The 27,717-nt window shown below is 40.7% G+C and overlaps 1 protein-coding gene across 1 annotated transcript in view; it reads left to right on the top strand.

Annotated features, from left to right (window-relative positions):
- Window positions 1-23,944: 23,944 nt before the first annotated feature.
- LACTBL1 (lactamase beta like 1) overlaps window positions 23,945-27,717 on the top strand; it is a 43,219-nt gene continuing 39,446 nt past the window's right edge. The window contains exons 1-4 of the mRNA XM_073657748.1: window positions 23,945-24,024; window positions 25,974-26,115; window positions 26,312-26,421; window positions 26,500-26,657. Coding sequence (XP_073513849.1) covers window positions 24,004-24,024; window positions 25,974-26,115; window positions 26,312-26,421; window positions 26,500-26,657 — 431 coding nt within the window. The 5' untranslated portion in view covers window positions 23,945-24,003. The remainder of the gene's footprint in view (window positions 24,025-25,973; window positions 26,116-26,311; window positions 26,422-26,499; window positions 26,658-27,717) is intronic.

Raw genomic sequence — 27,717 nt, 5'->3', positions numbered from 1 at the left:
ACGAATGGCCCCAGTGTAGGATCTTCTCCCGATCAGGTACTGAAACAAACGTCTTACCGGGAGGGAGACGATTTAGACTCACGGGAGCCACCTGCATTACTCTGGCGGGATCGATGATATGTTTAGGTTCTTCCTCGAGATCGGACACCAGAAAGGATCGGGACAAGGCGTCTGCTTTGACGTTTTTGTCAGCCGGGCGAAAATGAAGAACAAAATCAAAGCGAGCAAAAAACAAGGACCACCGGGCTTGGCGCGGGTTAAGTCTCTGGGCATGCTGGAGGTAAGCCAAGTTCTTGTGGTCAGTGTAAATTATTACCGGATGAAGAGCCCCCTCGAGTAGGTAACGTCACTCCTCCAACGCCAGCTTGATGGCCAATAACTCTCGGTCTCCTATGGAATAGTTGCGCTCAGAAGAGGAGAAGAGTTTGGAGAAGAAGCCACAAGTTACCATTCTCCCGGAAGATGATTTTTGAGTAAGTACCGCTCCGGCTCCAGAGGAGGAGGCGTCAACTTCCAGGAAGAACTGCTTGTTGCCGTCCGGGCGATGCAGCACCGGGGCGGAAGAGAAGGCCTGTTTTAGGGAAAGAAAGGCCTCCTCTGCTTCGGGCGGCCACTCTTTGGGATTAGTACCCTTACGAGTGAGCGCGGAAATTGGGGCAGTCCGGGAAGAGAAGTGAGGGATGAAGAGGCGGTAATAGTTGGCGAAGCCCAGGAACCGTTGAATAGCCTTCAACCCCTCTGGTCGGGGCCATTTCTCGATGGCAGACAGTTTCTCAGGATCCATTTGTAGGCCGGTCTGAGAGATAATGTAGCCCAGAAACGGAAGCGAGGTCTGCTCAAAGAGGCACTTCTCATATTTAGCGTAGAGATGGTTCTGCCTGAGCCTGAGCAGGACCTGACGAACATCCCTCCGGTGAGTCTGGAGATCCGGAGAGAAGACCAAGATGTCGTCCAGGTACACCACTACGCAGGAGTAGAGAAGGTCCCGGAAGATGTCATTGACCAACTCTTGAAAGACGGCAGGAGCGTTACAGAGGCCAAAGGGCATTACCAGATATTCATAGTGGCCGTCCCGGGTGTTGAATGCCGTCTTCCATTCATCCCCCTGACGGATACGAACCAGGTTGTACGCCCCACGGAGGTCCAGTTTGGTGAAGATTCTAGCCCCCCTCAGACGATCAAATAACTCCGGAATGAGCGGAAGGGGGTACTTATTCTTCACCGTGATCTGGTTAAGGCCGCTATAGTCTATACAGGGACGGAGAGAGCCGTCCTTCTTTTTGACGAAAAAGAAGCCTGCTCCCGCCGGGGAGGTAGATTTCCGGATGAATCCCCTGGCCAGATTCTCCTCAATATATTCGGACATCGACCGGGTCTCAGCAGCGGATAATGGATAAATACGCCCACGGGGAGGAGAAGTACCAGGTAACAGGTCGATAGGGCAGTCGTATGGTCTATGAGGGGGTAGTGTCTCTGCCTCCTTTTTATTAAAGACATCAGCATAAGACCAATAAGGAATCGGAAGTCCAGGTAGATTAGCTGGGGTAGGAGAAGGACGGACGGGATGAACGGGAACCAGACAGGTCTTATGGCAGCCCTGTCCCCAGCGAAGGACTTCTCCGGTCTGCCAGTCAAGAACGGGTGCATGTTTCTGGAGCCAAGGTAGGCCTAGCAAGAGGGCGTGAGAGAGTCCAGGCAGAACATGGAAGGAGATACTTTCAGAATGCAGCATTCCCACCTGCAGAGTAATGGATTCGGTGATGAGTTGGATGGGGCGTGGTAAGAGCCCCCCATCCACGGCAGCAACAGACAAGGGTACAGCCAGAGGTTTGGTGGGGATGCGGTATTTCTCTACCAGGGACTGTGAAATAAGATTCCCGGCTGCTCCAGAGTCCAGTTGGGCTAGTTCGAAATAACGGTTCTCCCCGTAGACGATTGAAACTGACAACAGCAGGGATGGAGAGGATTTATTCTTGTCTAGGTGGACCTCTCTGAGCGAACCTAGACACAGGCGTTTCCTGACCTCTCCGGGCAGGCACGGATCCGGTGCTCCTTACTGCCACAGTAGAAGCAGGTCCCCTCGGCACGGCATAAGTCCTGACGGGTCTTGACCATCTTGGTCTGGTCGACCTGCATAGGCTCAGGAGGGTGTACCTGGTTAGAGACAGAAGGAGTGACGGGTTTCTGAAAAGTAGGAGCTAGACGTGGTAACCTCCTCTCACGGGTGACCTCTCTGGCACGCTCCTGGAACCGTAGGTCAATCCGGGTGGCAAGAGTTATTAAGTCATCGAGAGTGGTAGGAATGTCCCGACCGGCAAGTTCATCTTTAATACGGCCGGACAGACCCTCCCAGAAGACGGAAACCAGAGCGTCGTTATCCCAGGCCAGCTCCGAGGCAAGGGTACGGAACCGTATGGCATATTGGCCCACGGTGAGACTTTCCTGACGGAGGCGTAGCAACGATGATGCGGATGAGGTCTTCCGTCCGGGTTCGTCGAAGACTTTCCGGAAAGCCGTGAGAAAAGCAGGCAAGTTGGACACCAGGGGGTCTCCTCTCTCCCATAGAGGATTTAGCCAGGCCAGGGCCTCCCCGGTGAGATGGGACATGATGAATGCAATTTTGGCTCGGTCGGAGTTAAACTGGTGGGACAATAGTTCAAAGTGCAGGGTGCACTGATTTATGAAGCCCCGAGCCTGGGCTGAGTCGCCTCCGAAGCGAGGAGGTGCAGAAAGCCGAGGTCCGGGGTAGGATATCATGGTGTTAGTGGACAGCGGAGCTGCCGGATTGCGAGACATGGCACTGGCGGAGGTTGTTGGTGGAACAGTCAGAGTGTCCAGGCGAGTATTGACATTCCGCAGGTGACCCAGGATGGACTCCTGTTGGGACCTTTGACGGGACAGTTCATGACACAGGTCCGAGAGCGAGGGAGCTTGGGTGCCACCGGGTTCCATGGCCCGAGCAAACTGTAACGGGTCTGGGAGGCGGAACCTCTGGGCTACTATACAAGGGAGCGGTCCTTGTAAGGGAGCGGGTGGCGACCAGGCAGGCAGTCACAGCAGGTGACCGGGACAGTCTCTGGGTGTACGGGCAGGAGGTCACGGCAAGTGATCAGGGCAGTCTCTGGAAGAACGGGCTGGAGGTCACGGCAAGTGACCGGGGCAGTCTCTGGAAGAACGGGCTGGAGGTCACGGCAAGTGACCAGGGCAGTCTCTAGGTAAGGGGTAGGTACGACCTGTGATGGCTGAACCTCCAGGTGGGCTAGCAAGGCAGATGGAGGATGTGTGCTCCCAGGTGAGCAAGCGAGAGTATCTGGAATAGCAGGTGGTCACAGCACGTGACGGCGGAGCCTCCAGGTAGGCAAGCAGGCAGCTAGCGGAGAAGCGCTCCCAGGTGAGCGGGCAAGAGTCTGGAATAGCTGGAGGTCACAGCACGTGACAGCGGAGCCTCCGGGCAGGCAAGCAGGCAGGTAGCGGAGAAGCGCTCCCAGGTGAGCGGGCAAGCTGGTCCATAGACAGACTGACCGGAGTTGTAAGGCAGACCGTCAGACCTCAGGCAAGCAGGCAGGTAGCTGATGTGCGCTCCCAGGTGAGCGGGCAAGTTGGTCCTTAGACAGACTGACCGGAGTTGTAAGGCAGACCGTCAGACCTCAGGCAGGCAGGCAGGTAACAGGAAATCAGGCAGGATTAGGACAGCAAGCTGGCAGGTAACTGGCAACGGGACCTGAGGGCTGAAGCAGAGTAGAACGGTGCAACAACATTGCTCGGGCACCTCCATTTTGGAGGAGGTGCCTTATATATGGTAAAGTCCTCCGGCCATTGGCCGGGGACTCCTTAGGACGGCGCGCGCGGCCCCTTTAAGAGGGAGGGAGGGCGCGCGCGCGCGCCCTAAGCACAGTGGCCGGAAAGGACCGCGCGCTGCCAGCAGAGCGGGAGAGGGACGCCGGGCACGGAGCAGAGCGGTGAGGGGAACAGCGTCCCTGCCTAGCAGAGGGCAGGGACGCCGGCACTACAATAGATCCCTCTGTGTGTAATGACTCTATATAATAGATCCCTCTGTGTGTAATGACTCTATATAATAGATCCCTCTGTGTGTAATGACTCTATATAATAGATCGCTCTGTGTGTAATGATTCTATATAATAGATCCCTCTGTGTGTAATGACTATATAATAGATCCCTTTGTGTGTAATGACTCTATATAATAGATCCCTCTGCGTGTAATGACTCTATATAATAGATCCCTCTGTGTGTAATGACTCTATATAATAGATCCCTCTGTGTGTAATGACTCTAATAGATAGCTCTGTGTGTAATGATTCTATATAATAGATCCCTCTGTGTGTAATGACTATATAATAGATCCCTCTGTGTGTAATGACTCTATATAATAGATCCCTCTGTGTGTAATGACTCTATATAATAGATCCCTCTGTGTGTAATGACTCTATATAATAGATCCCTCTGTGTGTAATGACTCTATATAATAGATCCCTCTGTGTAATGACTCTATATAATAGATCCCTCTGTGTGTAATGACTCAATATAATAGATTCCTCTGCGTGTAATGACTCTATATAATAGATCACTCTGTGTGTAATGACTCTATATAATAGATCCCTCTGTGTGTAATGACTCTTTATAATAGATCCCTCTGCGTGTAACGACTCTATATAATAGATCCCTCTGTGTGTAATGACTCTATATAATAGATCCCTCTGTGTAATGACTCTATATAATAGATCCCTCTGCGTGTAATGACTCTATATAATAGATCCCTCTGTGTGTAATGACTCTATATAATAGATCCCTCTGTGTGTAATGACTCTATATAATAGATCCCTCTGTGTAATGACTCTATATAATAGATCCCTCTGTGTGTAATGACTCAATATAATAGATTCCTCTGCGTGTAATGACTCTATATAATAGATCACTCTGTGTGTAATGACTCTATATAATAGATCCCTCTGCGTGTAATGACTCTATATAATAGATCCCTCTGTGTGTAATGACTCTATATAATAGATCCCTGTGTGTAATGACTATATAATAGATCCCTCTGTGTGTAAAGAATCTATATAATAGATCCCTCTGTGTGTAATGACTCTATATAATAGATTCCTGTGTGTAATGACTCTATATAATAGATCCCTCTGTGTGTAATGACTCTATATAATAGATCCCTCTGCGTGTAATGACTCTATATAATAGATCATTCTGTGTGTAATGACTCTATATAATAGATCCCTCTGTGTGTAATGACTCTATATAATAGATCCCTCTGTGTGTAATGACTCTATATAATAGATCACTCTGTGTGTAATGACTCTATATAATAGACCCCTCTGTGTGTAATGACTCTATATAATAGATCCCTCTGTGTGTAATGACTCTATATAATAGATCCCTCTGTGTGTAATGACTCTATATAATAGATCCCTCTGTGTGTAATGACTCTATATAATAGATCCCTCTGTGTGTAATGACTCTCTATAATAGATCCCTCTGTGTGTAATGACTCTATATAATAGATCCCTGTGTGTAATGGCTCTATATAATAGATCCCTCTGTGTGTAATGATTCTATATAATAGATTCCTCTGCGTGTTATGACTCTATATAATAGATCATTCTGTGTGTAATGACTCTATATAATAGATCCCTCTGCGTGTAATGACTCTATATAATAGATCCCTCTGTGTGTAATGACTCTATATAATAGATCCCTCTGTGTGTAATGACTCTAATAGATCGCTCTGTGTGTAATGATTCTATATAATAGATCCCTCTGTGTGTAATGACTATATAATAGATCCCTCTGTGTGTAATGACTCTATATAATAGATCCCTCTGTGTGTAATGACTCTATATAATAGATCCCTCTGTGTGTAATGACTCTATATAATAGATCCCTCTGTGTGTAATGACTCTATATAATAGATCCCTCTGTGTAATGACTCTATATAATTGATCCCTCTGTGTGTAATGACTCAATATAATAGATTCCTCTGCGTGTAATGACTCTATATAATAGATCACTCTGTGTGTAATGACTCTATATAATAGATCCCTCTGTGTGTAATGACTCTATATAATAGATCCCTCTGCGTGTAACGACTCTATATAATAGATCCCTCTGCGTGTAATGACTCTATATAATAGATCCCTCTGTGTAATGACTCTATATAATAGATCCCTCTGCGTGTAATGACTCTATATAATAGATCCCTCTGTGTGTAATGACTCTATATAATAGATCCCTCTGTGTGTAATGACTCTATATAATAGATCCCTCTGTGTAATGACTCTATATAATAGATCCCTCTGTGTGTAATGACTCAATATAATAGATTCCTCTGCGTGTAATAACTCTATATAATAGATCACTCTGTGTGTAATGACTCTATATAATAGATCACTCTGTGTGTAATGACTCTATATAATAGATCCCTCTGCGTGTAATAACTCTATATAATAGATCCCTCTGCGTGTAATGACTCTATATAATATATCGCTCTGTGTGTAATGACTCTATATAATAGATCCCTCTGTGTGTAATGACTCTATATAATAGATCCCTCTGCGTGTAATGACTCTATATAATAGATCACTCTGTGTGTAATGACTCTATATAATAGATCCCTCTGTGTGTAATGACTATATAATAGATCGCTCTGTGTGTAATGACTCTATATAATAGATCCCTCTACGTGTAACGACTCTATATAATAGATCCCTCTGTGTGTAATGACTCTATATAATAGATCCCTCTGTGTAGTGACTCTATATAATAGATCCCTCTGCGTGTAATGACTCTATATAATAGATCCCTCTGTGTGTAATGACTCTATATAATAGATCCCTCTGTGTGTAATGACTCTATATAATAGATCCCTCTGTGTAATGACTCTATATAATAGATCCCTCTGTGCGTAATGACTCAATATAATAGATTCCTCTGCGTGTAATGACTCTATATAATAGATCACTCTGTGTGTAATGACTCTATATAATAGATCCCTCTGCGTGTAATGACTATATAATAGATCCCTCTGTGTGTAATGACTCTATATAATAGATCCCTGTGTGTAATGACTATATAATAGATCCCTCTGTGTGTAAAGAATCTATATAATAGATCCCTCTGTGTGTAATGACTCTATATAATAGATTCCTGTGTGTAATGACTCTATATAATAGATCCCTCTGTGTGTAATGACTCTATATAATAGATCCCTCTGCGTGTAATGACTCTATATAATAGATCATTCTGTGTGTAATGACTCTATATAATAGATCCCTCTGTGTGTAATCACTCTATATAATAGATCCCTCTGCGTGTAATAACTCTATATAATAGATCACTCTGTGTGTAACGACTCTATATAATAGATCACTCTGTGTGTAATGACTCTATATAATAGATCCCTCTGCGTGTAATAACTCTATATAATAGATCCCTCTGCGTGTAATGACTCTATATAATAGATCGCTCTGTGTGTAATGACTCTATATAATAGATCCCTCTGTGTGTAATGACTCTATATAATAGATCCCTCTGCGTGTAATGACTCTATATAATAGATCATTCTGTGTGTAATGACTCTATATAATAGATCGCTCTGTGTGTAATGACTCTATATAATAGATCCCTCTACGTGTAACGACTCTATATAATAGATCCCTCTGTGTGTAATGACTCTATATAATAGATCCCTCTGCGTAATGACTCTATATAATAGATCCCTCTGCGTGTAATGACTCTATATAATAGATCCCTCTGTGTGTAATGACTCTATATAATAGATCCCTCTGTGTGTAATGACTCTATATAATAGATCCCTCTGTGTAATGACTCTATATAATACATCCCTCTGTGCGTAATGACTCAATATAATAGATTCCTCTGCGTGTAATGACTCTATATAATAGATCACTCTGTGTGTAATGACTCTATATAATAGATCCCTCTGTGTGTAATGACTCTATATAATAGATCCCTCTGTGTGTAATGACTCTATATAATAGATCCCTGTGTGTAATGACTATATAATAGATCCCTCTGTGTGTAAAGAATCTATATAATAGATCCCTCTGTGTGTAATGACTCTATATAATAGATTCCTGTGTGTAATGACTCTATATAATAGATCCCTCTGTGTGTAATGACTCTATATAATAGCTCCCTCTGCGTGTAATGACTCTATATAATAGATCATTCTGTGTGTAATGACTCTATATAATAGATCCCTCTGTGTGTAATCACTCTATATAATAGATCATTCTGTGTGTAATGACTATATAATAGATCCCTCTGTGTGTAATGACTCTATATAATAGATTCCTGTGTGTAATGACTCTATATAATAGATCCCTCTGCGTGTAATGACTGTATATAATAGATCCCTCTGTGTGTAATGACTCTATATAATAGATCATTCTGTGTGTAATGACTCTATATAATAGATCCCTCTGTGTGTAATGACTCTATATAATAGATCATTCTGTGTGTAATGACTCTATATAATAGATCGCGCTGTGTGTAATGACTCTATATAATAGATCCCTCTGTGTGTAATGACTCTATATAATAGATCCCTCTGCGTGTAATGACTCTATATAATAGATCCCTCTATGTGTAATGACTCTATATAATAGATCCCTCTGTGTGTAATGACTCTATATAATAGATCCCTCTGTGTGTAATGACTCTATATAATAGATCCCTCTGTGTGTAATGACTCTATATAATAGATCCCTCTGTGTGTAATGACTCTATATAATAGATCGCTCTGTGTGTAATGACTCTATATAATAGATCCCTCTGTTTGTAATGACTCTATATAATAGATCCCTGTGTGTAATGACTCTATATAATAGATCCCTGTGTGTAATGACTCTATATAATAGATCCCTCTGTGTGTAATGACTCTATATAATAGATCCCTCTGCGTGTAATGACTCTATATAATAGATCATTCTGTGTGTAATGACTCTATATAATAGATCCCTCTGTGTGTAATGACTCTATATAATAGATCCCTCTGTGTGTAATGACTCTATATAATAGATCCCTCTGTGTGTAATGACTCTATATAATAGATCTCTCTGTGTGTAATGACTCTATATAATAGATCCCTCTGTGTGTAATGACTCTATATAATAGATCGCTCAGTGTGTAATGACTCTATATAATAGATCCTTCTGTGTGTAATGACTCTATATAATAGATCCCTCTGTGTGTAATGACTCTATATAATAGATCGCTCAGTGTGTAATGACTCTATATAATAGATCCCTCTGTGTGTAATGACTCTATATAATAGATCCCTCTGTGTGTAATGACTCTATATAATAGATCCCTCTGCGTGTAATGACTCTATATAATAGATCATTCTGTGTGTAATGACTCTATATAATAGATCGCTCTGTGTGTAATGACTCTATATAATAGATCCCTCTGTGTGTAATGACTCTATATAATAGATCCCTCTGTGTGTAATGGCTCTATATAATAGATCCTTCTGTGTGTAATGACTCTATATAATAGATCCCTCTGCGTGTAATGACTCTATATAATAGATCATTCTGTGTGTAATGACTCTATATAATAGATCGCTCTGTGTGTAATGACTCTATGTAATAGATCCCTCTTCGTGTAATGACTCTATATAATAGATCGCTCTGTGTGTAATGGCTCTATATAATAGATCCCTCTGTGTGTAATGACTCCATATGATAGATGGCTCTGTGTGTAATGACTCTATATAATAGATTTCTCTGTGTGTAATGACTCTATATAATAGATCCCTCTGTGTGTAATGACTCTATATAATAGATCGCTCTGTGTGTAATGACTCTATATAATAAATCCCTCTGTGTGTAATGACTCTATATAATAGATCCCTCTGTGTGTAATGACTCTATATAATAGATGGCTCTGTGTGTAATGACTCTATATAATAGATGGCTCTGTGTGTAATGACTCTATATAATAGATCGCTCTGCGTGTAATGACTCTATATAATAGATCCCTCTGTGTGTAATGACTCTATATAATAGATCTCTCTGTGTGTAATGACTCTATATAATAGATCCCTCTGTGTGTAATGACTCTATATAATAGATCGCTCTGCGTGTAATGACTCTATATAATAGATCCCTCTGTGTGTAATGACTCTATATAATAGATCCCTCTGTGTGTAATGACTCTATATAATAGATCGCTCTGTGTGTAATCACTCTATATAATAGATCCCTCTGTGTGTAATGACTCTATATAATAGATCGCTCTGTGTGTAATGACTCTATATAATAGATCCCTCAGTGTGTAATGACTCTATATAATAGATCCCTCTGTGTGTAATGACTCTATATAATAGATCCCTCTATGTGTAATGACTATATATAATAGATCCCTCTGTGTGTAATGACTCTATATAATAGATCCCTCTGTGTGTAATGACTCTATATAATAGATCCCTCTGTGTGTAATTACTCTATATAATAGATCCCTCTGTGTGTAATGACTCTATATAATAGATCACTCTGTGTGGAATGACTCTATATAGTAGATCCCTCTGTGTGTAATGACTCTATATAATAGATCCCTCTGTGTGTAATGACTCTATATAATAGATCCCTCTGTGTGTAATGACTCTATATAATAGATCTATCTGCGTGTAATGACTCTATATAATAGATCCCTCTGCGTGTAATGACTCTATATAATAGATCCCTCTGTGTGTAATGACTCTATATAATAGATCTCTCTGCGTGTAATGACTCTATATAATAGATCACTCTGTGTGTAATGACTCTATATAATAGATCACTGTGTGTGTAATGACTCTATATAATAGATCACTCTGTGTGTAATGACTCTATATAATAGATCCCTCTGTGTGTAATGACTCTATATAATAGATCCCTCTGTGTGTAATGACTCTATATAATAGATCCCTCTGTGTGTAATGACTCTATATAATAGATCCCTCTGTGTGTAATGACTCTATATAATAGATCCCTCTGTGTGTAATGACTCTATATAATAGATCCCTGTGTGTAATGGCTCTATATAATAGATCCCTCTGTGTGTAATGATTCTATATAATAGATCATTCTGTGTGTAATGACTCTATATAATAGATCTCTCTGTGTGTAATGACTCTATATAATAGATCGCTCTGTGTGTAATGACTCTATATAATAGATCGCTCTGTGTGTAATGACTCTATATAATAGATCGCTCTGTGTGTAATGATTCTATATAATAGATCGCTCTGTGTGTAATGATTCTATATAATAGATCACTTTGTGTGTAATGACTATATAATAGATCCCTCTGTGTGTAATGACTCTATATAATAGATCCCTCTGTGTGTAATGACTCTATATAATAGATCCCTCTGTGTGTAATGACTCTATATAATAAATCCCTCTGTGTGTAATGACTCTATATAATAGATCCCTCTGTGTGTAATGACTCTATATAATAGATCATTCTGTGTGTAATGACTCTATATAATAGATCGCTCTGTGTGTAATGACTCTATATAATAGATCCCTCTGTGTGTAATGGCTCTATATAATAGATCCTTCTGTGTGTAATGACTCTATATAATAGATCCCTCTGCGTGTAATGACTCTATATAATAGATCCCTGTGTGTAATGACTCTATATAATAGATCCCTCTATGTGTAATGACTCTATATAATAGATCATTCTATGTGTAATGACTCTATATAATAGATCGCTCTGTGTGTAATGACTCTATATAATAGATCACTCTGTGTGTAATGACTCTATATAATAGATTACTCTGTGTGTAATGACTCTATTTAATAGATCGCTCTGTGTGTAATGACTCTATATAATAGATCCCTCTGTGTGTAATGACTCTATATAATAGATCCCTCTGTGTGTAATGACTCTATATAATAGATCCCTCTGTGTGTAATGACTCTATATAATAGATCCCTCTGTGTGTAATGACTCTATATAATAGATCCCTCTGCGTGTAATGACTCTATATAATAGATCATTCTGTGTGCAATGACTCTATATAATAGATCGCTCTGTGTGTAATGACTCTATATAATAGATCCCTCTGTGTGTAATGACTCTATATAATAGATCCCTCTGTGTGTAATGGCTCTATATAATAGATCATTCTGTGTGTAATGACTCTATATAATAGATCGCTCTGTGTGTAATGACTCTATATAATAGATCCCTCTTCGTGTAATGACTCTATATAATAGATCGCTCTGTGTGTAATGGCTCTATATAATAGATCCCTCTGTGTGTAATGACTCTATATAGTAGATCGCTCTGTGTGTAATGACTCTATATAATAAATCCCTCTGTGTGTAATGACTCTATATAATAGATGGCTCTGTGTGTAATGACTCCATATAATAGATGGCTCTGTGTGTAATGACTCTATATAATAGATCACTCTGTGTGTAATGACTCTATATAATAGATCGCTCTGTGTGTAATGACTCTATATAATAGATCCCTCTGTGTGTAATGACTCCATATAATAGATGGCTCTGTGTGTAATGACTCTATATAATAGATCACTCTGTGTGTAATGACTCTATATAATAGATCGCTCTGTGTGTAATGACTCTATATAATAGATCGCTCTGTGTGTAATGACTATATAATAGATCCCTCAGTGTGTAATGACTATATAATAGATCCCTCTGTGTGTAATGACTCTATATAGTAGATCGCTCTGTGTGTAATGACTCTATATAATAAATCCCTCTGTGTGTAATGACTCTATATAATAGATCACTCTGTGTGTAATGACTCTATATAATAGATCGCTCTGTGTGTAATGACTCTATATAATAGATCCCTCTGTGTGTAATGACTCCATATAATAGATGGCTCTGTGTGTAATGACTCTATATAATAGATCACTCTGTGTGTAATGACTCTATATAATAGATCGCTCTGTGTGTAATGACTCTATATAATAGATCCCTCTGTGTGTAATGACTCTATATAATAAATCCCTCTGTGTGTAATGACTATATAATAGATCCCTCTGTGTGTAATGACTCTATATAATAGATGGCTCTGTGTGTAATGACTCTATATAATAGATCGCTCTGCGTGTATTGACTCTATATAATAGATCCCTCTGTGTGTAATGACTCTATATAATAGATCCCTCTGTGTGTAATGACTCTATATAATAGATCGCTCTGTGTGTAATGACTCTATATAATAGATCCCTCTGTGTGTAATGACTCTATATAATAGATCGCTCTGTGTGTAATGACTCTATATAATAGATCCCTCAGTGTGTAATGACTCTATATAATAGATCCCTCTGTGTGTAATGACTCTCTATAATAGATCCTTCTGCATGTAATGACTCTATATAATAGATCACTCTGTGTGTAATGACTATATAATAGATCTCTCTGTGTGTAATGACTCTATATAATAGATCCCTCTGTGTGTAATGACTCTATATAATAGATCCCTCTATGTTTAATGACTATATATAGTAGATCCCTCTGTGTGTAATGACTCTATATAATAGATCCCTCTGTGTGTAATGACTCTATATAATAGATCCCTCTGTGTGTAATGACTCTATATAATAGATCCCTCTGTGTGTAATGACTCTATATAACAGATCACTCTGTGTGTAATGACTCTATATAATAGATCCCTCTGTGTGTAATGACTCTATATAATAGATCCCTCTGTGTGTAATGACTCTATATAATAGATCCCTCTGTGTGTAATGACTCTATATAATAGATCTCTCTGCGTGTAATGACTCTATATAATAGATCCCTCTGCGTGTAATGACTTTATATAATAGATCCCTCTGTGTGTAATGACTCTATATAATAGATCTCTCTGCGTGTAATGACTCTATATAATAGATCACTCTGTGTGTAATGACTCTATATAATAGATCACTGTGTGTGTAATGACTCTATATAATAGATCACTCTGTGTGTAATGACTCTATATAATAGATCCCTCTGTGTGTATTGACTCTATATAATAGATCCCTCTGTGTGTAATGACTCTATATAATAGATCCCTCTGTGTGTAATGACTCTATATAATAGATCCCTCTGTGTGTAATGACTCTATATAATAGATCCCTGTGTGTAATGGCTCTATATAATAGATCCCTCTGCGTGTAATGATTCTATATAATAGATCCCTCTGCGTGTAATGACTCTATATAATAGATCATTCTGTGTGTAATGACTGTATATAATAGATCTCTCTGTGTGTAATGACTCTATATAATAGATCGCTCTGTGTGTAATGACTCTATACAATAGATCCCTCTGTGTGTAATGACTCTATATAATAGATCCCTCTGTGTGTAATGACTCTATATAATAGATCCCTCTGTGTGTAATGACTCTATATAATAGATCTCTCTGCGTGTAATGACTCTATATAATAGATCCCTCTGCGTGTAATGACTTTATATAATAGATCCCTCTGTGTGTAATGACTCTATATAATAGATCTCTCTGCGTGTAATGACTCTATATAATAGATCACTCTGCGTGTAATGACTCTATATAATAGATCACTGCGTGTGTAATGACTCTATATAATAGATCACTCTGTGTGTAATGACTCTATATAATAGATCCCTCTGTGTGTAATGACTCTATATAATAGATCCCTCTGTGTGTAATGACTCTATATAATAGATCCCTCTGTGTGTAATGACTCTATATAATAGATCCCTCTGTGTGTAATGACTCTATATAATAGATCCCTGTGTGTAATGGCTCTATATAATAGATCCCTCTGTGTGTAATGATTCTATATAATAGATCCCTCTGCGTGTAATGACTCTATATAATAGATCATTCTGTGTGTAATGACTCTATATAATAGATCTCTCTGTGTGTAATGACTCTATATAATAGATCGCTCTGTGTGTAATGACTCTATACAATAGATCCCTCTGTGTGTAATGACTCTATATAATAGATCCCTCTGTGTGTAATGACTCTATATAATAGATGGCTCTGTGTGTAATGACTCTATATAATAGATTTCTCTGTGTGTAATGACTCTATATAATAGATCCCTCTGTGTGTAATGACTCTATATAATAGATTGCTCTGTGTGTAATGACTCTATATAATAAATCCCTCTGTGTGTAATGACTCTATATAATAGATCCCTCTGTGTGTAATGACTCTATATAATAGATCCCTCTGTGTGTAATGACTCTATATAATAGATCGCTCTGCGTGTAATGACTCTATATAATAGATCCCTCTGTGTGTAATGACTCTATATAATAGATCCCTCTGTGTGTAATGACTCTATATAATAGATCCCTCTGTGTGTAATGACTCTATATAATAGATCGCTCTGTGTGTAATGACTCTATATAATAGATCCCTCTGTGTGTAATGAATCTATATAATAGATCGCTCTGTGTGTAATGACTCTATATAATAGATCCCTCAGTGTGTAATGACTCTATATAATAGATCCCTCTGTGTGTAATGACTCTATATAATAATATAATAGATCCCTCTGTGTGTAATGACTCTATATAATAGATCACTCTGTGTGTAATGACTATATAATAGATCCCTCTGTGTGTAATGACTCTATATAATAGATCCCTCTGTGTGTAATGACTCTATACAATAGATCCCTCTATGTGTAATGACTATATATAATAGATCCCTCTGTGTGTAATGACTCTATATAATAGATCCCTCTGTGTGTAATGACTCTATATAATAGATCCCTCTGTGTGTAATGACTCTATATAATAGATCCCTCTGTGTGTAATGACTCTATATAATAGATCACTCTGTGTGTAATGACTCTATATAATAGATCCCTCTGTGTGTAATGACTCTATATAATAGATCCCTCTGTGTGTAATGACTCTATATAATAGATCCCTCTGTGTGTAATGACTCTATATAATAGATCTCTCTGCGTGTAATGACTCTATATAATAGATCCCTCTGCGTGTAATGACTTTATATAATAGATCCCTCTGTGTGTAATGACTCTATATAATAGATCTCTCTGCGTGTAATGACTCTATATAATAGATCACTCTGCGTGTAATGACTCTATATAATAAATCCCTCTGTGTGTAATGACTCTACATAATAGATCCCTCTGTGTGTAATGACTCTATATAATAGATGGCTCTGTGTGTAATGACTCTATATAATAGATCGCTCTGCGTGTATTGACTCTATATAATAGATCACTCTGTGTGTAATGACTCTATATAATAGATCCCTCTGTGTGTAATGACTCTATATAATAGATCCCTCTGTGTGTAATGACTCTATATAATAGATCCCTCTGTGTGTAATGACTCTATATAATAGATCGCTCTGTGTGTAATGACTCTATATAATAGATCCCTCTGTGTGTAATGACTCTATATAATAGATCGCTCTGTGTGTAATGACTCTATATAATAGATCCCTCAGTGTGTAATGACTCTATATAATAGATCCCTCTGTGTGTAATGACTCTATATAATAGATCCCTCTGCGTGTAATGACTCTATATAATAGATCACTCTGTGTGTAATGACTATATAATAGATCCCTCTGTGTGTAATGACTCTATATAATAGATCCCTCTATGTTTAATGACTATATATAGTAGATCCCTCTGTGTGTAATGACTCTATATAATAGATCCCTCTGTGTTTAATGACTCTATATAATAGATCCCTCTGTGTGTAATGACTCTATATAATAGATCCCTCTGTGTGTAATGACTCTATATAATAGATCACTCTGTGTGTAATGACTCTATATAATAGATCCCTCTGTGTGTAATGACTCTATATAATAGATCCCTCTGTGTGTAATGACTCTATATAATAGATCCCTCTGTGTGTAATGACTCTATATAATAGATCTCTCTGCGTGTAATGACTCTATATAATAGATCCCTCTGCGTGTAATGACTTTATATAATAGATCCCTCTGTGTGTAATGACTCTATATAATAGATCTCTCTGCGTGTAATGACTCTATATAATAGATCACTCTGTGTGTAATGACTCTATATAATAGATCACTGTGTGTGTAATGACTCTATATAATAGATCACTCTGTGTGTAATGACTCTATATAATAGATCCCTCTGTGTGTAATGACTCTATATAATAGATCCCTCTGTGTGTAATGACTCTATATAATAGATCCCTCTGTGTGTAATGACTCTATATAATAGATTCCTCTGTGTGTAATGACTCTATATAATAGATCCCTGTGTGTAATGGCTCTATATAATAGATCCCTCTGCGTGTAATGATTCTATATAATAGATCCCTCTGCGTGTAATGACTCTATATAATAGATCATTCTGTGTGTAATGACTGTATATAATAGATCTCTCTGTGTGTAATGACTCTATATAATAGATCGCTCTGTGTGTAATGACTCTATATAATAGATCCCTCTGTGTGTAATGACTCTATATAATAGATCCCTCTGTGTGTAATGACTCTATATAATAGATCCCTCTGTGTGTAATGACTCTATATAATAGATCCCTCTGTGTGTAATGACTCTATATAATAGATCCCTCTGTGTGTAATGACTCTATATAATAGATCTCTCTGCGTGTAATGACTCTATATAATAGATCCCTCTGCGTGTAATGACTTTATATAATAGATCCCTCTGTGTGTAATGACTCTATATAATAGATCTCTCTGCGTGTAATGACTCTATATAATAGATCACTCTGCGTGTAATGACTCTATATAATAAATCCCTCTGTGTGTAATGACTCTATATAATAGATCCCTCTGTGTGTAATGACTCTATATAATAGATGGCTCTGCGTGTAATGACTCTATATAATAGATCGCTCTGCGTGTATTGACTCTATATAATAGATCCCTCTGTGTGTAATGACTCTATATAATAGATCCCTCAGTGTGTAATGACTCTATATAATAGATCCCTCTGTGTGTAATGACTCTATATAATAGATCCCTCTGCGTGTAATGACTCTATATAATAGATCACTCTGTGTGTAATGACTATATAATAGATCCCTCTGTGTGTAATGACTCTATATAATAGATCCCTCTGTGTGTAATGACTCTATATAATAGATCCCTCTATGTTAATGACTATATATAGTAGATCCCTCTGTGTGTAATGACTCTATATAATAGATCCCTCTGTGTGTAATGACTCTATATAATAGATCCCTCTGTGTGTAATGACTCTATATAATAGATCCCTCTGTGTGTAATGACTCTATATAATAGATCACTCTGTGTGTAATGACTCTATATAATAGATCCCTCTGTGTGTAATGACTCTATATAATAGATCCCTCTGTGTGTAATGACTCTATATAATAGATCCCTCTGTGTGTAATGACTCTATATAATAGATCTCTCTGCGTGTAATGACTCTATATAATAGATCCCTCTGCGTGTAATGACTTTATATAATAGATCCCTCTGTGTGTAATGACTCTATATAATAGATCTCTCTGCGTGTAATGACTCTATATAATAGATCACTCTGTGTGTAATGACTCTATATAATAGATCACTGTGTGTGTAATGACTCTATATAATAGATCACTCTGTGTGTAATGACTCTATATAATAGATCCCTCTGTGTGTAATGACTCTATATAATAGATCCCTCTGTGTGTAATGACTCTATATAATAGATCCCTCGGTGTGTAATGACTCTATATAATAGATCCCTCTGTGTGTAATGACACTATATAATAGATCCCTCTGTGTGTAGTGACTCTATATAATAAATCCCTCTGTGTGTAATGACTCTATATAATAGATCCCTCGGTGTGTAATGACTCTATATAATAGATCCCTCTGCGTGTAATGACTCTATATAATAGATCCCTCTGCGTGTAATGACTCTATATAATAGATCCCTCTGTGTGTAATGACTCTATATAATAGATCCCTCTGTGTGTAATGACTCTATATAATAGATCGCTCTGTGTGTAATGACTCTATATAATAGATCCCTCTGTGTGTAATGACTCTATATAATAGATCGCTCTGTGTGTAATGACTCTATATAATAGATCCCTCAGTGTGTAATGACTCTATATAATAGATCCCTCTGTGTGTAATGACTCTATATAATAGATCCCTCTGCGTGTAATGACTCTATATAATAGATCACTCTGCGTGTAATGACTATATAATAGATCCCTCTGTGTGTAATGACTCTATATAATAGATCCCTCTGTGTGTAATGACTCTATACAATAGATCCCTCTATGTGTAATGACTATATATAATAGATCCCTCTGTGTGTAATGACTCTATATAATAGATCCCTCTGTGTGTAATGACTGTATATAATAGATCCCTCTGTGTGTAATGACTCTATATAATAGATCCCTCTGTGTGTAATGACTCTATATAATAGATCACTCTGTGTGTAATGACTCTATATAATAGATCCCTCTGTGTGTAATGACTCTATATAATAGATCCCTCTGTGTGTAATGACTCTATATAATAGATCCCTCTGTGTGTAATGACTCTATATAATAGATCTATCTGCGTGTAATGACTCTATATAATAGATCCCTCTGCGTGTAATGACTTTATATAATAGATCCCTCTGCGTGTAATGACTCTATATAATAGATCTCTCTGCGTGTAATGACTCTATATAATAGATCACTCTGCGTGTAATGACTCTATATAATAGATCACTGTGTGTGTAATGACTCTATATAATAGATCACTCTGTGTGTAATGACTCTATATAATAGATCCCTCTGTGTGTAATGACTCTATATAATAGATCCCTCTGTGTGTAATGACTCTATATAATAGATCCCTCTGTGTGTAATGACTCTATATAATAGATCCCTGTGTGTAATGGCTCTATATAATAGATCCCTCTGTGTGTAATGACTCTATATAATAGATCCCTCTGTGTGTAATGACTCTATATAATAGATCCCTCTGTGTGTAATGACTCTATATAATAGATCCCTCTGTGTGTAATGACTCTATATAATAGATCCCTCTGTGTGTAATGACTCTATATAATAGATCGCTCTGTGTGTAATGATTATATATAATAGATCGCTCTGTGTGTAATGACTCTATATAATAGATCCCTCTGTGTGTAATGACTCTATATAATAGATCCCTCTGTGTGTAATGACTCTATATAATAGATCCCTCTGTGTGTAATGACTCTATATAATAGATCCCTCGGTGTGTAATGACTCTATATAATAGATCCCTCTGTGTGTAATGACTCTATATAATAGATCACTCTGTGTGTAATGACTCTATATAATAGATCCCTGTGTGTAATGACTCTATATAATAGATCACTCTGTGTGTAATGACTCTATATAATAGATCCCTGTGTGTAATGACTCTATATAATAGATCCCTCTGCGTGTAATGACTCTATATAATAGATCCCTCTGCGTGTAATGACTCTATATAATAGATCACTCTGCGTGTAATGACTCTATATAATAGATCCCTCTGTGTGTAATGACTCTATATAATAGATCCCTCTGTGTGTAATGACTCTATATAATAGATCCCTCTGTGTGTAATGACTCTATATAATAGATCGCTCTGTGTGTAATGATTATATATAATAGATCGCTCTGTGTGTAATGATTCTATATAATAGATCCCTCTGTGTGTAATGACTCTATATAATAGATCCCTCTGTGTGTAATGACTCTATATAATAGATCCCTCTGTGTGTAATGACTCTATATAATAGATCCCTCGGTGTGTAATGACTCTATATAATAGATCCCTCTGCGTGTAATGACTCTATATAATAGATCCCTCTGCGTGTAGTGACTCTATATAATAAATCCCTCTGCGTGTAATGACTCTATATAATAGATCCCTCTGTGTGTAATGACTCTATATAATAGATCCCTCTGTGTGTAATGACTCTATATAATAGATGGCTCTGTGTGTAATGACTCTATATAATAGATCGCTCTGTGTGTAATGACTCTATATAATAGATCCCTCTGTGTGTAATGACTCTATATAATAGATCCCTCTGTGTGTAATGACTCTATATAATAGATCCCTCTGTGTGTAATGACTCTATATAATAGATCGCTCTGTGTGTAATGACTCTATATAATAGATCCCTCTGTGTGTAATGACTCTATATAATAGATCGCTCTGTGTGTAATGACTCGATATAATAGATCCCTCAGTGTGTAATGACTCTATATAATAGATCCCTCTGTGTGTAATGACTCTATATAATAGATCCCTCTGCGTGTAATGACTCTATATAATAGATCACTCTGTGTGTAATGACTATATAATAGATCCCTCTGTGTGTAATGACTCTATATAATAGATCCCTCTGTGTGTAATGACTCTATATAATAGATCCCTCTATGTGTAATGACTATATATAATAGATCCCTCTGTGTGTAATGACTCTATATAATAGATCCCTCTGTGTGTAATGACTCTATATAATAGATCCCTCTGTGTGTAATGACTCTATATAATAGATCCCTCTGTGTGTAATGACTCTATATAATAGATCCCTCTGTGTGTAATGACTCTATATAATAGATCCCTCTGTGTGTAATGACTCTATATAATAGATCTCTCTGCGTGTAATGACTCTATATAATAGATCCCTCTGTGTGTAATGACTCTATATAATAGATCCCTCTGTGTGTAATGACTCTATATAATAGATCTCTCTGCGTGTAATGACTCTATATAATAGATCCCTCTGTGTGTAATGACTCTATATAATAGATCTCTCTGCGTGTAATGACTCTTATAATAGAGCACTCTGTGTGTAATGACTCTATATAATAGATCACTCTGTGTGTAATGACTCTATATAATAGATCCCTCTGTGTGTAATGACTCTATATAATAGATCCCTCTGTGTGTAATGACTCTATATAATAGATCCCTCTGTGTGTAATGACTCTATATAATAGATCCCTCTGTGTGTAATGACTCTATATAATAGATCCCCTCTGTGTGTAATGACTCTATATAATAGATCCCTCTGTGTGTAATGACTCTATATAATAGATCTCTCTGCGTGTAATGACTCTATATAATAGATCCCTCTGCGTGTAATGACTCTATATAATAGATCCCTCTATGTGTAATGACTATATATAATAGATCCCTCTGTGTGTAATGACTCTATATAATAGATCCCTCTGTGTGTAATGACTCTATATAATAGATCACTCTGTGTGTAATGACTCTATATAATATATCCCTCTGTGTGTAATGACTCTATATAATAGATCCCTCTGTGTGTAATGACTCTATATAATAGATCCCTCTGTGTGTAATGACTCTATATAATAGAGGAGCTTCACTTTTTGATGATATTCTAATTTAGTGAGATACACCTGTATATATGGAGGTGATTGGGGTCCGCGTCTGTGCAATGTCCGAGCACCGCGCCACCATTCCTGCTACAGTCGTCTTATTCAGGACATTCCCAGTACGGAGAGCAGAGCTCGGTCGTGTGACTGAGTTGCTGCAGAACCTCCGATGATGCCCACCACCCGTCCTGCACCCGTCAGGATGGACGTAGAGGGCACAGTGTAGTACACCGTATACTACAGCTTTCGAAGCCCGTGGACTGATGGGGGGGATTGTTTCCTCCTGTAATATGGAGCATCCAGGTCACCCCCTCCTCCAGCGTCTTTGGCCTTGCAATCATTCAGTTTCCAGATTGCGGCAGATGGTCCTTGGTCACCACATGTGCCCGCTGTGACCAGGGATAAACGGATGGGATTAACCCTTCCCGGCACAGACCTCACCACTCACTGAAGTCATTAATAAACCCTTTATATGCTTTTTGTGAATATCAGGATAAGTCAGTGAAGTTCATGAACGCAGTAGGGCCCCTTAATAAGTAGGGGATCACCGTCCTGAGTGGGGTCCCCGGTATCCCTGGTATTACTGCAATGTCCCAATGATGTCACTGCTGCACAAATCCAAGTGGGTGGGGGCACTAATCTGCCGTCAGGGGCTGGATATTAAGCCGAGCATCCTTACTCTGATCAACTTAACATGAGAAGCAAGCTAAGGAGTGACTGCAATGCGGGCAACAAGTCCATAGACTCCAGATCCTAAGGAAGTGAGGTCTACAACCTAGAAGTAGAAGTCTAGAAAATCAATGGTCTGGATCTCCATGGAGGAATCCACATCCAAAAACTGAAGTTGAGACTGACAGGGGATCCACGGAGGTAAGTCAAGGGGTTCCCAGAACTCATTGCCTATCATCTGGTTTGGTGGCTCCTGATGGATGATGTTAAATTCTGTGCCGGCATTGAACTTTAAACATCTGTAGCTTCTCTTCTTGGTGGCCGCTCTGTCTAGTGGTGACCAGCAATGTCCTACAAGGTGACGAGGACAGATCTGCTGGGGGGGGGGGGGGGATTGTATTTATGATGGGTCGATGTGATGACCATCCCAGAACTCATTGCCTATCATCTGGTTTGGTGGCTCCTGATGGATGATATTAAATTCTGTGCCGGCATTGAACTTTAAACATCTGTAGCTTCTCTTCTTGGTGGCCGCTCTGTCTAGTGGTGACCAGCAATGTCCTACAAGGTGACGAGGACAGATCTGCTGGGGGGGGGGGGATTGTATTTATGATGGGTCGATGTGATGACCATCCCAGAACTCATTGCCTATCATCTGGTTTGGTGGCTCCTGATGGATGATATTAAATTCTGTGCCGGCATTGAACTTTAAACATCTGTAGCTTCTCTTCTTGGTGGCCGCTCTTTCTAGTGGTGACCAGCAATGTCCTACAAGGTGACAAGGACAGATCTGCTGGGGGGGATTGTATTTATGATGGGTCGATGTGATGACCATCGTCTCTCCATATAGTGTTTATTTTCATTCTCCTCTCAGGCCGCAGATCACATTGGACGAGCCTGGCTGATGCGGAACGCTGGTCACTAGCCGGAATGGATGGACTGCCAATCCAGGTGAGGAAAAGACAAGGATCCAAAGGGGTTGTCATCATCTCGAAAAACTAGATAGTTTTGGGTCTCAGGCCCTCACCTCTGAGGTGGGGCAGGATCATCTCTGGTCATTAGCATGTGGAATTTATACAGTGTTAATCAAGAGATTATGTCCCAGCAGTAAAGGGTCCTCAGGGGGCCCCACTCAAGTGTCAAATCCTGACGAGTGGCAGAAGGTCCCAGTGCACTGAATATTCTGGTCATCTCTACATCACCGGAATAACTGGGGCAAATTGGACCATAGGTTCCACAACGAGTTAAATCTTGCACATCCAGCCTGACCCACAAATCCTGCCGGAGACACCCACTGTCTGGGTTTACGGAGGACCGAGAGTGTGGAGTTGCTACTATACTGGTGGTGTTTGAGTTAATCCACAACCTCATAAATCCGTGAATGAGGTCTGAGGATTACAGCTTACACAGAAAATCCCCAGTACTGCATCTCCAGGAGCACATGGCTGTGAGGAGCCATCACTACAGAGGGGGGAGACCGGGCGTTATACCTGAACGTCTCCAGGAGCACATGGCTGTGAGGAGCCATCACTACAGAGGGGGGAGACCGGGCGTTATACCTGAACGTCTCCAGGAGCACATGGCTGTGAGGAGCCATCACTACGGGGGGGGGACCGGGCGTTATACCTGACCGTCTCCAGGAGAACATGGCTGTGAGGAGCCATCACTACAGAGGGGGGACCTGGCGTTCTACCTGACCTTCTCCAGGAGAACATGGCTGTGAGGAGCCATCACTAAGGAGGGGGAACCTGGCGTTATACCTGACGTCTCCAGGAGAACATGGCTGTGAGGAGCCATCACTAAGGAGGGGGCCTGGCGTTATACCTGACCGTCTCCAGGAGAACATGGCTGTGAGGAGCCATCACTACAGGGGGGGGACTGGGCGTTATACCTGACCGTCTCCAGGAGAACATGGTTGTGAGCAGCCATCACTACAGGGGGGGGACCGGGCGTTATACCTGACGTCTCCAGGAGAACATGGCTGTGAGGAGCCATCACTACAGGGGCAGACCGGGCGTTATACCTGACGTCTCCAGGAGAACATGGCTGTGAGGAGCCATCACTACCAGGGGGGGACCGGACGTTATACCTGACGACTCCAGGAGAACATGGCTGTGAGGAGCCATCACTACAGGGGGGGACCGGGCGTTATACCTGACGTCTCCAGGAGAACATGGCTGTGAGGAGCCATCACTACAGGGGGGGGGACAGGGCGTTATACCTTACGTCTCCAGGAGAACATGGCTGTGAGGAGCCATCACTACAGGGGGGGGACAGGGCGTTATACCTGACCATCTCCAGGAGCACAGGGCTGTGAGGAGCCATCACTAAGGAGGGGGGACCTCGCATTATACTTGTCCGTCTCCAAGAGAACATGGCTGTGAGGAGCCATCACTATAGAGGGGGGACCGGGCGTTATACCTGACCATCTCCAGGAGCACATGGCTGTGAGGAGCCATCACTACAGAGGGTGGACCGGGCGTTATACCTGACCATCTCCAGGAGAACATGGCTGTGAGGAGCCATCACTATGGAGGGCGATCGGGTAAGAGTGGGTGTCACAAGACGGGGTACAGGAGGAACAGGGGAGCAATCTCAGTTTACTAGCAGTAGAAGAGACGACCTTCGGCTGCAAGACTTGTGAGGAGCAGCTTCCATCTTCCGCTCGCCCTCTTTCTTGCCCTCAGTCGGTGGATGCAGGTGTCATTGGTTTCTGTATAATCCCTGAGCGGTGTCTGTGCTGCCAGAGGTCGACTCCACCTTCTCCCGTGAGTCTTATGCTCCATCTTCTGGGGCCACCACAAATGTGGTATAAAGCTATAATAAAGGCCTGATCTCTGGGCGCAGCCATGGCGGCAGGTTGTGATGACGTCTGTGGTCAATGCTTCTTTCACATGCAGCCATCTAGAAGGAGAGGCCTCAGCCGGACGACTCCTGTGCAGTGGAAATGGACTCACCTGGGGCTCATCCTCTCCTTCCTCGTCTCCATCACAATGACCGGCTGCTTCATCTGGCAATTTAAGCTGCCCAAACTGGATACAGGTACGTCCCTCAACTGTCCTCCTGCCCCCGTGTACTCCGCCTGTCCTCGCGCTCGTGGCCCCGCATACTCGCTTGTACTGCCTCTTTTGCACACATCACATCCTATCCTCCTCCTGTACACCATACGTACTCGTGTACCTATTCCTCCGCTATACTCATACAATAGTCATGGTTTCTGATTCTCTCTAACCTCCAGCTCAAGTGGAGGAGAAGGTCTTGAGAGACTTGGTAAAGATGTGCCCCCGATTCCCAGAGCCGGTGTCTTTAGACCACCCTGTGCCGGTCCTGAAGGAGGCTCTGGAGAAGGTCAGTCTTGTTCTTGATACATAAGAACAACGTCAAAGCGATTGTGTGGCCGCTTCCCACCTCATTATATCTTTACAGGTGGACAAATTCCTCAGGAGTAAGATCCGCACGCCCGGGCTGCCTGCCATGTCCGCCATAGTCACCTATAATGACACCGTACTGTGGACCGGGAACTTCGGAAAGAAAAATGGATCTGATCCCTTCTCAACTGCTCCCAACGAATACACCATTTACCGGTGAGGGTCTGCACAAGAGACCCACACAGAGGGCAGAAGAGCGCTCTGCATTCTCACAAGTAATGTGTGACATCCCTCTTCATATATCCACATACATCTCTCCCATCACATGTCCCCCCATACACATCCCCATCTCATGTACCCCCATACATATCCCCATCACATATTCCCCCCATACACATCCCCATCACATGTCCCCCCATACACATCCCCATCACATGTCCCCCCATACATATCCCCATCTCATGTCCCCCCATACATATCCCCATCACATGTCCCCAATACACATCCCCATCACATGTCCCCCATCACATGTCCCCCCATACACATCTCCATCTCATACCTTCCCCCATCACGTCCCCCCATACACATCCCCATCTTATACCTTCTCCCATCATGTCCCCTCAAACACATCTCCATTTCATACCTTCCCCCATCATGTCCCCCAATACACATCACCATCTCATACCTTCCCCCATCATGTGTCCCAATACACAGCATCATCTAATACTCTACCCCCATCATGTCCCCAATACAGATCACCATCTCATACCTTGCCCCATCACGTCCCCCCATACACATCTCCATCTCATACCTTCTCCCATCATGTCCCCTCAAACACATCTCCATCTCATACCTTCCCTCATCATGTCCCCCAATACAGATCACCATTTCATACCTTCCCTCATCATGTCCCCTCAAACACATCTCCATCTCATACCTTCTCCCATCATGTCCCCTCAAACACATCACCATCTCATACCTTCCCTCATCATGTCCCCCAATACAGATCACCATTTCATACCTTCCCCCATCATGTCACCTCATACACATCCCCATCTTATACCTTCCCCCTTCATGTCCCCCATACACATCTCCATCTCATACCTTCCCCCATCATGTCCCCCAATACACATCACCATCTCATACCCTTCCCCCATCATGTCCCCCCATACACATCACCATCTCATACCTTCCCCCATCATGTCCCACAATGCACATCACCATCTCATACTTTCCCCCCATCATGTTGTCCCCTCATACACATCCCCATCTTATA

Source organism: Phyllobates terribilis, unplaced genomic scaffold, assembly GCF_046119375.1.
Source record: "Phyllobates terribilis strain yellow unplaced genomic scaffold, ASM4611937v1 Scaffold_12__6_contigs__length_324123572, whole genome shotgun sequence".
In the NCBI taxonomy this organism is placed as follows: domain Eukaryota; kingdom Metazoa; phylum Chordata; class Amphibia; order Anura; family Dendrobatidae; genus Phyllobates; species Phyllobates terribilis.
This window is presented reverse-complemented; position numbering and strand designations above follow the sequence as displayed.